The sequence below is a fragment of the Amblyraja radiata genome, chromosome 5 (assembly GCF_010909765.2).
Source record: "Amblyraja radiata isolate CabotCenter1 chromosome 5, sAmbRad1.1.pri, whole genome shotgun sequence".
Lineage (NCBI taxonomy): Eukaryota > Metazoa > Chordata > Chondrichthyes > Rajiformes > Rajidae > Amblyraja > Amblyraja radiata.
The window spans coordinates 101,736,882-101,750,073 of NC_045960.1; the positions used below are offsets into that span (position 1 = coordinate 101,736,882).

The window sequence follows — 13,192 nt, forward strand, 5'->3', positions numbered from 1 at the left end:
AAGTAACAGTAGAACAGATATAGTAAGTAAATGGTAGGAGTATAAGGAATGTTGATGAAGAGATGGACCTTGAGGTACAAGTCCATGCCAAAATACCTTGATAGGATAGTGAATAAATCATTTTGGTTGCAGTTTAGATTTTAGAGAGGACAGCATGGAAACTGCTTTTTGTGTCTAGATTCAGCAGGATGTTGCCTGAATTGGAAAACATTAGTTATAAGGTGAAATTGGATACGCTGTGCCTGTGTTACTTGGAGTGAAGGAAGCTGAGGGATCTTCTGATAGAGGTATGTAAAATTATGAGGCATAAACAGAATCTGTTTCCCCATGACAGGTATTAAAACCAATGTTTATTGTGAGAGGGAGGAGATTTAAAGAGGACTTGAGTGGGAAGTTTTTCATACAAAGTGGTTGATATCAAAATTTGTTCCCAGTGGACCCTGGATACAAGCCTTTCCCTAGTAATGGGCCTGTCCCACTTAAACGACTTTTTAGGCAACTGCAGGAAACTATGCAGTCGCCACATGTTCGCGGGTGGTTGCCGGGGAGTCGCCTTCATGGTCGTGAGGACTTCCCGCATTCTGGGAACTAGTTGCCGTGAATTCTGTTGAAAAATTAGCGCCAACTAGAATGAAACCTCCATGGAGAGTAGCGAGAACTCTCGAGCCGCAGGTGGGTCGCCAGGAGGTCCTAATCGGTTGCCAGGAGGTCGAAGGTTCTCTGAGTTTGAAGCCGGTGCTGACCAGTGAATTTCATTGGCTCATTGGGGGAAAAAAAGATAAGCAGTAGTTTTCAGAATCAAGGATAACCGACCAGTAATGTTAAATGTCCGCTGAGCTTCACAGCCGTGTATCTCTGGTCTTTTAAACGTTGTCTCCACTCCTTCTCACCCCCCCTCTTTTAAAGGACTTACCGTACACTGTAGTTTAGCCGTCTTTTTACAGCGCCAACCTTCCTGTTCATTGCGTTGTATGTCTGTTTCGCCTTGGCTTTGCACCGTGTTAATTTTTTAGACCAGGCATGTGGGGGGGAGCGCTGTCTAAAAAATTTCACACGGGCTGGTGAAGGAAGGTGTGTGTGACCCCATTAGCCCGCAGAATGTCTCTAACAGCAAAAATTCTAAACTTATGCTAAATTCAACATGCCATAAAAAAAAAGTTATAGCATTAAAAATATTAAAGTGAAACCACAAGAAAACACCAAGCACATTTATAAACACTTGAGTTAAAGCAATTCTATCAAAACTGTAGTTCACCTAAAATGTACCCCTCCAGCTTGCAGTCATTCTTCTCCATTGTAAATAAATGGCATTGCAGAGGTGCAGGAGGTAGATACTGCACAAAACAGAGATGCAATGCAGGGCTCCATGAGATATAATGGCAATGCTCAAGGAGTCTGGGACTTTTGTGTTCATGTGGGCTTACATGGGAATCCCAAACTTCCAAACAGTGATGTGGGGATTCAAAGGGCTGTCAGCATTTCTCGGGAAAAGCACGACATGAATTGAACAAGCACTACACTACATTCAGCAATCCTCCCCAATATCTTTATTCTTGCAGTTTTGGCTTCTTATGGAAGACCGATTTTAAATTACTGCACCATGCCTTGGATTGTTAAGGACCACAGTACCTGAATATCTTTTCCACACTAATCTAAAAATATATTTGAACATTTTACTATGTTAAGCGTACTATATATTTTTTTTAAAAGCAACACACTGCTGGTGGAGTTGGGCAGAGTCTGTGGGGGGAAATGGACAATCAGCCTTCCAGAACGGGACCTTTCTTCAGGCTGATCATGGACCGATAGAAAATAACATAGAAAATAGGTGCAGGAGTAGGCCATTTGGCCCTTCGAGCCTGCCCACCATTCAATATGATCATGGCTGATTATCCAACTCATGTTGTTCAAGGTCATGACTCTTCATCAGACTGATGCTCCCCCTGGAGGTGGCTATTTGTTGAAGATTACAGCATTTGCAATTTCCGTTATATGAATACATTGTTCGTTCAAGGTAAATTGGGCATCTGCAAAGATGAACATTTGCAATTAGTTTTTATAGTTTGTTTGCTGTTGAGCTGGATGGAAAGAAAAGCTTTGCAGGAGTAGGCCCTTCGAGCCAGCGCCGCCATTCAATGTGATCATGGCTGATCATCCCCTATCAGTACCCCGTTCCTGCCTTCTCAGCATATCCTCTGACTCCGCTATCTTTAAGAGCCCTCTCTAGCTCTCTCTTGAAAGTATCCACTGCCCTCTGAGGTAGAGAATTCCACAGACTCACAGCTCTCTGTGAGAAAAAGTGTTTCTTCGTCTCCGTTCTAAATGGCTTGCCCCTTATTCTTAAACTGTGGCCCCTAGTTCTGGACTCCCCCAGCATTGGGAACATGTTTCCTGCCTCTAGCATGTCCAAATCCTTAATGATCTTATCTGTTTCAATAAGATACCCTCTCATCCTCCTAAACTCCAGAGTATACAAGCCCAGCTGCTCCATTCTCTCAGCATATGACAGTCCCGCCATCCCGGGAATTAACCATGTGAACCTACGCTGCACTCCCTTAATAGCAAGAATGTCCTTCCTCACATTAGGGGACCAAAACTGCACACAATACTCCAGGTGTGGTCTCACTCAGGCCCAATAGAGAGGATATCGACCTAAATTTAACTGCACGTTGTTGAGGCAAGGGAGTGGAGGCAAGGTGAAATGATTGGAAATTCAATTTTTTAATTTTTTAATATGTACATAGTTAGAAGGTGAATGAAGAAAAGCAGGTTTTTATTTCAATTGTAGACCTTTCTTCAAAATTGCGACAATTGTTTTTAATAGAGGCCTGCACACAAAATGTAAAGGTGGTTGTGACTGCAGAAAAAAACATGGAAGCCAAGGACAGGAGGTGTGAAGGGTAAGGTAGGTCGGATTAAGGAACCCTGAGTGACGAGAAGACTTGAGGCTCTGGTCGGTAAAAAGAACGAGACATTGGTCAAGTGTAGGATCAAGTGTATCCCTGGAGGAATATAGGGGATTGAGGAACATAGTTGCATTTTTTAAAGTCATTTTTAAAAGATTTTAAGATCTAAGACTACAATTCAATGTTCTCTGAAAATGGCAGTACAGATATATAGGTGGTGAAGAAAGCTTTTGGCACACTGGCTTTCATCAGTCAAGGAATTGAGTATAGAAGTTAGGATATTATGTTTTGCAAGACATAGGTGAGGCTGCACTTGTATTTGAGAAACCACAGCAACACCTCTATTTCCTTAGATGGCTTGCAAAGTTTGCCATGTCCCCAGCAACCGTCACCAACGTCTACAGATGCGCCATAGAAAGCATTTTATCGGGATGCATCACAGCATGATTTGGGAACAACTCCATCCAAGACCACAAGAAATCGTAGAGAATTGTGGACTCAAACCAACCTCCCTCCCATTGACTTTAGCCACACTTCATGCTGCCTCAGCAAGGGCACCAGCATAATCAAGGACCAGTCTCACCCCAGCAACTCTTTCTTCTTCCATCAGGAAAGAGGCACAATGTTTGAAAATGCATACCTCCAAATTCAGGGACAGTTTCTATCCAGCTGTCATCAGGCAACTTGACAGTCCTCTCATTAGATAGAATGCAGGCTTGACCTCCCATCTACCACATTGGAGATCTTTGAAATATATTTAATTGGACTTTATCTTGCAGTAAATGTTGTACCCAATATCCTTCATCTGCACACTGTGGATGACTTGATTGTAATCATGTATAGTCTTTGACTGGATAGCACACAAACAAAAGCTTTTCATTGTACCTCGATACACGTGACGATAATAAAACTAAACTCTATATGCAATGTAACTAAAACTAATACTGCTAGAAAAGCAGGTGTCATGGCCTAAGCTTATCCGTAAAACGATTGTAGCTAACATCAGGTTAACCCATCATTTATCTCTGACCTGTTTGAGGGGCTAGCAGTGTATAAATTATCTGTCACAGTCCCAATATAGCAATAGTGACAAGACTTCAACAGTACATTGGTGCGAAATGTTTTGAGCATTCTTACTTTGTGAAATTTGCTTTTTAATTTAGTTGTGTTGCAGAGGATATTTACTGGCACTTGAGTACTGTGTTCAATGACATTAATTGGCAGAGAATGCAGATAAATATCAGCAGAAGCAGAGATGTTAGACTTAATGGGTAAGGTGAACATTGACAGGAGAATGCACTGAAATGGCTGTATGCTTGAAGTAGATAAGTCGCCTGTTCCAGGTGGCTTGTATCCCAGGGAAGAATGTGTGGAGATAAAGGTTGCTTGCAATAGTCTTTTGACATCTTTAAATATGGAGAGATTGGAAAATGATACATACAACTTTGTTGCTCAAGAAAGGATATTCTTCGTTACCATGTGCCAGTCAGTTTAGTATTGGTTATAAAAAGGTTTACAAAACAATAATTTGGGGGAAAAAGTTTCACAGGCACTTGGAGAGGTTTGAGTAAATTAAGGAGTTAGCATTGACTTGGAAGCAACAGATTGTCTTTCAATAACCTAATTGCATTTTCTTCTCTTATTGCAATAAAAAATTAAATGGTGTCAGCTATATGAATCTTTTTAAAAAGCATTGGACTAATTATGTCATAAGATTGATTGACAAAACAAACTTGTAGAGTAGGAGGGATAGTTTGGATGAAATATTTGCAAAGGGACAGCAAACAGTTGGGTAATTGAGTATAAGAGTCAGGAATTCTTGATGCAGCTTTATAACATTTTGGCTAGAGTGCATTTTGAGTTTTGTATGCAGTTCTGCATGCCCTGTTACAGGGAGGATATGAGGGCTTTGGAAAGGGTGCAGAGGTGGTTTACCAGAATGCTGCCTGGATAAAAGGGTATTACCCACAGAGAGAGATTCAACGTACTTGGATTGTTTTCTCTGGAACACCAAAGGTTGTGGGGAGACCCAAGAAGTTTATAAAATTGAGATGCATAGATAGGCTCTGACCGTTTACCCTATTTCCCAGGATGAAAATATCAGATACTAGAGGGCATAACTTTAAGGTGATGCGGCAAACTTTAAAGATGTACGGGGCACATTTACAATAGACAATAGGAGCAGGTGTAGGCCATTCAGCCCTTCGAGCCAGCACCGCCATTCAATGTGATCATGGCTGATCATCCCCAATCAGTGCCCCGTTCCTGCCTTCTCCCCATATACTCTGATTCCGCTATCTTTAACAGCCCTACCTAGCTCTCTCTTTGCCTCCACCGCCCTCCGAGGCAAAATTCCACAGACTCACAACTCTCTGAGATAAAGTGTTTCCTCGTCTCCGTTCTAAATGCCTTACCCCTTATTCTTAAACTGTGGCCCCTGGTTCTGGATTCCCCCAACATCAGGAACATGTTTCCTGCCTCTACCGTGTCCAAATCCTTAACAATCTTATATGTTTCAATAAGATCCCCTCTCATCCCTCTAAACTCCAGAGTGTACAAGCCCAGCCGCTCCATTCTCTCAGCATATGACAGTCCCGCCATCCTGGGAATTAATCTTGTAAACCTACTCTGCGCTCCCTCAATAGCAAGAATGTCCTTCCTCAAATTAGGGGACCAAAACTGCACACAATACTCCAGGTGTGGTCTCACTGAAGCTCTGTACAACTGCAGAAGAACCTCTTTGCTCCTATACTCGACTCCTCTTGTTATAAAGGCCAACATGCCATTTGCTTTCTCCACTGCCTGCTGTATCCTCATGCTTACATTCATAGACTGATGAACAAAGACCCCCAGATCCCATTGTACTTCCATTTACCCAATTTGACGCCATTTAGATAGTAATCTGCCTTCCTGTTTTTGATACCAGTGGATAACCTCACATTTATCCACATTAAACTACATCTGCCATGCATCTGCCCACTCCCCCAACCTGTCCGAGTCACCCTGCATTCTCATAGCATCCTCCTCACAGTTCACACTGCCACCAAGTTTTGTGTCATCTGCAAATTTTCTAATGTTACTTTGAATCCCTTCATCCAAATCATTGATGTATATTGTAAATAGCTGCAGTCCCAGCACCGAACCTTGCGGTACCCCACTAGTCACTGCCTGCCATTCTGAAAGGGACCCGTTAATCCCCACTCTGTTTTCTGTCTGCCAACCAATTTTCTATCCTTGTCAGCACTCTACCCCCAATACCATGTGCCCTAATTCTGCCCACTAATCTCCTATGTGGGACCTTATCAAATGATTTCTGAAAGTCCAGGTCCACTACATCCACTGATTCTCCCTTGTCCATTTTCCTAGTTACGTCCTCAAAAAATTCCAGAAGATTAGTCAAGCATGATTTCCCCTTCGTAAATCCATGCTGACTCGGACCGATCCTGTTACTGCTATCCAAATGTGCGGCTATTTCATCTTTTATAATTGACTCCGGCATCTTCCCCACCATGGATGTCAGGCTAACTAGTCTATAATTCCCTGTTTTCTATCTACCGCCTTTCTTAAAAAGTGGGATAACATTAGCTACCCTCCAATCCACAGGAACTGATCATGAGTCTATAGAACATTAGAAAATTATCACCAATGCATTCACGATTTCTCGAGCCACTTCCTTAAGTACCCTGGGATGCAGACCATCAGGCCCTGGGGATTTATCAGCCTTCAGTCCCATCAGTCTACCCAACACCATTTCCTGCCTAATGTGGATTTCCTTCAGTTTCTCCATCACCCCAGATCCTCTGGCCACTACTATATCAGGAGGATTGTTTGTGTCCTCCTTAGTGAAGACGGATCCAAAGTACCTGTTCAACCTATCTGCCATTTCCTTGTTCCCCATAATAAATTCACCTTTTTGGTCTTCAAGACTCCAACTTTGGTCTTAACTATTTTTTTCCTCTTCACATACCTAAAGAAGCTTTTACTATCCTGCTTTATATTCTTGGCTAGCTAACCTTCGTACCTCATCTTTTCTCCCCGTATTATCTTTTTGGTTATCTTCTGTTGCTCTTTAAACATTACCCAATCCTCTTGCTTCCCGCTCATCTTTGCTACGTTGTACTTCTCTTTTATTTTTATACTGTCCCTGACGTCCCTTGTCAGCCACGGTCGCCCCTTACTCCCCTTGGAATCTTTCTTCCTCGTAGGAATGAACTAATCCTGCACCTTCTGTGTTATTCCTAGAAATACCTGCCATTGTTGTTCCACTGTCATCCCTGCTAGGGTATCTTTCCAGTCAACTTTGGTCAGCTCCTCCTTCATGCCCCATAGTCCCCTTTATTCAACTAATACTGACACCTCCGATCTACCCTTTTCCCTCTCCTGTTGTAGATTAAACCTGACCATATTATGTCACTACCGCCTAATGGCTGATTAACCTCAAGTTCCTTTATCAAATCCGGTTCATTACATAACACTAAATACAGAATTGCCTTCTCCCTGGTAGGCTCCAATACAAGCTGCCCTAAGAATCCATCATAAAGGCACTCTACAAAGTCCCTTCTTGGGGCCCAGTACCAACCTGATTTTCCCCAGTCTACCTGCATGTTGAAATCTCCCATAACAACCACAGCATTACTTTTATTACATGCCAATTTTAACTCCTGATTCAACTTGCACCCTATGTTCAGGCTACTGTTTGGGGGCCTGTAGATAAGTCCCATTAGGGTCTTTTTACCCTTACATTACTCAGTTCTACCCATACTGACTCCACACCTCCTGTTTCTATGTCACCCCTTGCAAGGAACTGAATTTCATTTCTCACCAACAGAGCTACCCCACCCCCTCTGCCCACCTGTCTTTCTTTTCAATAGGAATATTCTTGAATATTCAGTTCCCACCCCTGGCCCTCTTGCAGCCATGTCTCTGCAATTCCCACAACATCATACTTGCCCATTTCTAACTGAGCCTCAAGCTCGTCCACTTTATTTCTTATACTTTGTGCATTCATATACACACTTTGACCTCTGCATTCACGTCCCCCCTCGCACTGCTCGCAATTGGCCCTGGCCTTACTCTTTTATCCCTTCTGGAACTTTCTTTCACATTAATTCGAGAATCTTTTGAAATTTTTCCTGTACTCACTTCCCCAACTCCATCTTTATACTCCCAATTTGTCAATCTCTCCCCCCCCCACTATTTAGTTAAAACCCACACGTGTAGCCCTAGCAAACCTGTCTGCCAGAATGTTGGTCCCCCTCCAGTTAAGGTTTAACCCGTCTGTACAGGTCACCCCTACCCCAGAAGAGATCCCAGTGGTCTATAAATCTAAATCCTTGCACCAGCCCCTCAGCCACACATTCAGATCCCCTATCTCCCTGTTCCTGTCCTCACTAGCATGAGTTACTGGAAGCAATCCAGAGATAACCACCGTAGAAGTTCTGCCTTTCAGTCTTCCTCCCAACTCTCTGAACTCGTGTTGGAGAACCTCCTTCCTCTTCTTCCCAATGTCATTTGTGCCTATGTGCACAACTACTGCTGGCCATTCACCTTCTCTCTCGAGGATGTTCTGAATTCGGCTCATGACATCCTGAACCCTGGCACCAGGGAAGCAACAGACCATCCTCACGTCTCGTCTGCCACCACAGAATCTCCTGTCTGCTCCTTGGACAATGGAGTCACCCATCACTATGGCTCTGCCCAACGTTAGTCTCACCAGTAGAGTCTCATCTCTAGGATAGGAGCCACCGACCTGTCCGCCGCTCAGTCTGGAAGCATCCTCTGCCCCGACAGCTCTCAAAAGGGTGTACCTGTTTCCATTTGGCACAGGGGTCTCCTGTACTCCAGTTACTCCCCTTTCTCAGTCACCCACCTTTGCTCTTCCTGTATCCTCAGTGTGCCAACCTCACTGTAGGTCTGTCCAGGAAACTCTCAATTTCCTGGATGGCCCTGACGTCATCCAGCTGCTTCTCCAGTTCCCTAACACATTCGTTCAGGAGCTGCACCTAGACACAATTTCTGCAGGTGTAGTTTTCAGAAGCACCAGCAGTGTCCCTGTCTTCCCACATCCTGCAGGAAATGCACTACTCCAACATGCCTGCCAGGCTCCCCTACTGGCCACTCCCCTAGAGCTACCTTGCTTATATTGGCTGATTAATTGCCTAATTTGCCAATTTACCAATTTGCAAATTAAATTCCTCAGCCAATCCCTGCATTCCTTCAGCTGTTGCTGACCTTTCAGACTTCCCCTCTGACTTCCAGCCAATCCTTGCTCTCACTGCTTCTGGCTGTTCCTTCTCTCCTGCCTTCACGGTAAGCGCTTAGAGGTTGGTGAGTGCCTGGAACATGCTGCCGGGGTTGATGGTGGTGGAGGCCGGTATGGTAGAGGCATTTAAAAGACTTTTGGATAGGCGCATGGATATGCACTGACTGGAGGGATATGGATTATGTACTGGCAGGTAAGGGTTTATTTTGCCGTTATGTTTGACATAGACATTGTGGGCCAAGGGGGCCGATTGCTGTGCTGTGCTGTACTGCTCTGCGTGCTACGTTCCTTAGCTATAGAAAAATTCAGCAGTCATTTTGTTAGTATTCAATAGTTATAGTTAAATAAAGGGATTAACTCAACGTATCTACAAAACGTTCTCTGAAATAAATGTAAAAAAATTAATGTGTGATGATGGGAGCGATGCAATTAATTATTTTGAGCAGTGGTTATTTCTGGATCTATTCATAGTAGTAATCAATGTGGACAACAGAATTAGAAATAAACAGAAACATAACGAGGCTAAGGAAGATTCCTCTGGGAAACATTTAGACATCATGGGCTCAAATTGAAGTGTTGGAAATAAGTCAGTGTAGGTTACAGCTTTTTTAACCAAAGGAATAGAATAATGGAATGTATTATCAGGAAAAAAAAAGTATTGAAGTGATTGACTTTGAGACAATTAGATGTGTTTTTTGGAGATGAGGAGTAAAGGGGATGTGAGACCAAACTAGCAAAGTAAGACAGATTTGACGGACGAAACCCAGATGGTTGTCATTTTCTTTTAATTATTATTTTCTACTCGTATAACCTCCTGCCAGAGATGAATAATCCATTTAGCAAGCACACCGTTAAGCCGATATCATGAACTACACTTCAAAAATACTTTGTGGCTATAAAATGCTTTTAGCATCCTAACCGTGTGAAATGTTGTATATAAATTAATTAAATTACAGAGGATAGTTTATGACCGGCAGTTAATGGCTACTGAAATGTATGAATCTCACCCTGGTTGCTAATTTGTGTTAAATGATCCTTCTAAACACCCACTTCTACACACCAACAGGGAAAAAGAGCATTCAGGTTATTTCCAACAATATGTGAGGCAATAGACCTTCCAAAATCTGAAATAATTAACTATTAGAAGCCCGTTGATCATCACAGCTGCGCAAGGTTCAGGTGGTAACAGAAGTAGATACCTGCATCATGGGCATGCTCTCAAATTCAATGAGATCATTGCAGATCTACATCCACACCTTGCTCTCAATTTAATTAGTTTTTTATGGTTATTTATGTTAGAGGTTATATATAGTTAAGCCTCAGTTCAAATTTTTAATAACGTGATAATTTTAAGAGGCTGGGAACGTGATTCTTTATCTCGGGGATATGTTATCGACACGATTCGTTCTGATGCAACTCTTTCCTTTGGTTTTGCTCACAGATGCTATATGCCCGCCCATTCAGTCAGACGGACTGCACCCCAGACAGATGCACAAGCGACATGCTGATGCTTTAGGTAAATCGTACCAAATTGTTGATGCTCCTTCCAATAACTGCTTCAACACAGAAAGAAAATACACTTTTTTACATCTCCTTCCATTTGTTGTATAATCATTTCAAGAGGAAATGGTTTGATGTGAAATAGGAAGGGACCAGGGATAGATCCTTGAGAGATTCCAGAGAGAATGATGCAGACTTTAAGGAGAATAAAAATCAGTGATTCATTCATTTTTTGGAGGATAACATGATGTGTGAATCAGTGATAGATAGCCCACTGAGCGTTTACCATAGATTGCCCCATTTCAAACTTGTGTATGTGCCTTCCTAGTAAGAAGAGATTAAGGGAGAGAAAATAAAGAATGCCTCATGTTTTGTGTTTTAATGTTGCACTGCCTTTTTTTTATAGTAGTTAGACGCACAGGGGTCAACTTTAACCTAAGCTGCCCATTAAGAAACTTGGGTTTGAGTACAGTGTTTATTTTACATTAGAGTTGAATTTACTCCTGTTGAGCGAATACACAATGGTGTTGGGTGGATGGTAATGAAACGGCATCCTGTGGGTTTAAAATGAATGCTAATTTTATCTTCCAACCAACCTATTCTTTTTATTCATTGATGAGATTAGGGCATTGTTAGAAGACAAAATTTGACAACCCATCCTAATTGTCTTTCAAGTGTTGGTGAATCTCTTCCTTGAACCAATGCAGTACTTCTGATATACAGTGCATTCAGAAAGTATTCAGATCCCTTCACTTTTTTCACATTTTGTTACGTTACAGCTATATTTTAAAAAGGATTACAAATTTTTTTATCATCAATCTACACACAATACCCCAAAATGATGAAGCGAAAACGGGTATTTAGACATTTTTGCAAAGTAATTAAAAATAAATAACTGAAATATGACATTTACATAAGTATTCAGACCCTTTGCTATGACACTCAAAATTGAGCTTCGATTCATCCTGTTTCCATTGATTATCCTTGAGATGTTTCTACAACATGATTGGAGTCCACCAGTGGTAAATAAAATTGATTGTACATGATTTGGAAAGAGACACACCTGTCTTTATGGGGTCCCACAATTGACAGTGCATGTCAGAGCAAAAATCAAGTCATGAAGACAAAGGAATTGTCCGCAGACCTCCGAGACAGGATTGTGTCGAGACACAGATCTAGGGAAGGGTATAAAACAATTTCTGCAGCATTGCAGATCCCGATGAGCACAGTGGCCTTCATCATTCTTAAATCAAAGAACTTTGGACCCACCAGGACTCTTCATAGAGCTGGCCGCCCGGCCAAACTGGGCAATTGGGGGAGAAGGGCCTTGGTCAGGGATGTGACCAAGAACCCGATGGGCACTCTGACAGAGATCCAGAGTTCCTCTGTGGAGATGGGAGAACCTTCCAGAAGGACAACTATATCTGCAGCACTCCACCAATCAGGCCTTTATGGTAGAGTGGCCAGACGGAAGCCACTCCTCAGTAAAAGACACATGACAGCCCGCTTGAAGTTTGCCAAAAGGCACCTAAAAGACTCTCAGACCATGAGAAACAAGATTCGCTGGTCTGATGAAACCAAGATTGAACTCTTTTGCCTGAATGCCAAGCGTCATGTCTGGAGGAAACCAGGCACTGCTCATCACCTGGCCAATACCATAGCTACGGTGAAGAATGCTGGTGGCAGCATCATGCTGTGGGGATGTTTTGCAGCGGCAGGAACTGGCAGACTAGTCAGGATCGAGGGAAAGATGAACGGAGCAAAGTACCGAGAGACCCTTGATGAAAACCTGCTCCAGAGTGTTCTTGTCCTCAGACTGGGTTGAGGTTCACCTTCCATCAGGACAACGACCCTAAGCACACAGCCAAGACAACGCAGGAGTGGCTTCGTGACAAGTCTGTGAATGTCCTTGAGTGGCCCAGCCAGAGCCCGGACTTGAACCCGTTCAAACATCTCTGGAGGGACCTGAAAATATCCGTGCATCGACGCTCCCCATCCAACCTGACAGAGCTTGAGAGGATCTGCAGAGAACAAAATTGGAGAAATTACCCAAATACAGGCGTGCCAAGTTTGTAGCGTCATACCCAAGAAGACTTTAGGCTGTAATTGCTGCCAAAGGTGCCTCAACATAGTACTGAGTAAAGGGTCTGAATACTTATGTAAATGTGATATTTCAGTTATTTCTTTTTAATTACTTTGCAAAAATTTCTAAACATGTTTTTGCTTTTTTGATTGTAGGGTATTGTGTGTAGATTGATGATATATAAAAAAAGAATTTAATCCATTTTAGAATAAGGCTGTAACGTAATAATTTATTACAGCGAAACATTAGTGAATAACTTGCAGTTTTCAACAAAGTAACTGACGATATTCATAAAGGTCCTGGCAATGTAGGTAAAGAAATACAAGGAAAATGTGAGAGAGTGATTTTAGCTAACAAAGATCTTGAAAAAATAGAAAACATAGCTAAAGTTCTCAAAGGCAGTTGTTATGCACAAGATATCGACATGAATATAGAGTCTGT

The 13,192-nt window shown here is 42.4% G+C and overlaps 1 protein-coding gene across 1 annotated transcript in view; it reads left to right on the plus strand.

The window, feature by feature from the left end:
* The window catches only part of col19a1 (collagen type XIX alpha 1 chain), a 344,957-nt gene that overhangs the window by 17,231 nt on the left and 314,534 nt on the right, over positions 1-13,192 (plus strand). Inside the window, exon 3 of the mRNA XM_033021894.1 lies at positions 10,610-10,684. Coding sequence (XP_032877785.1) covers positions 10,610-10,684 — 75 coding nt within the window. The remainder of the gene's footprint in view (positions 1-10,609; positions 10,685-13,192) is intronic.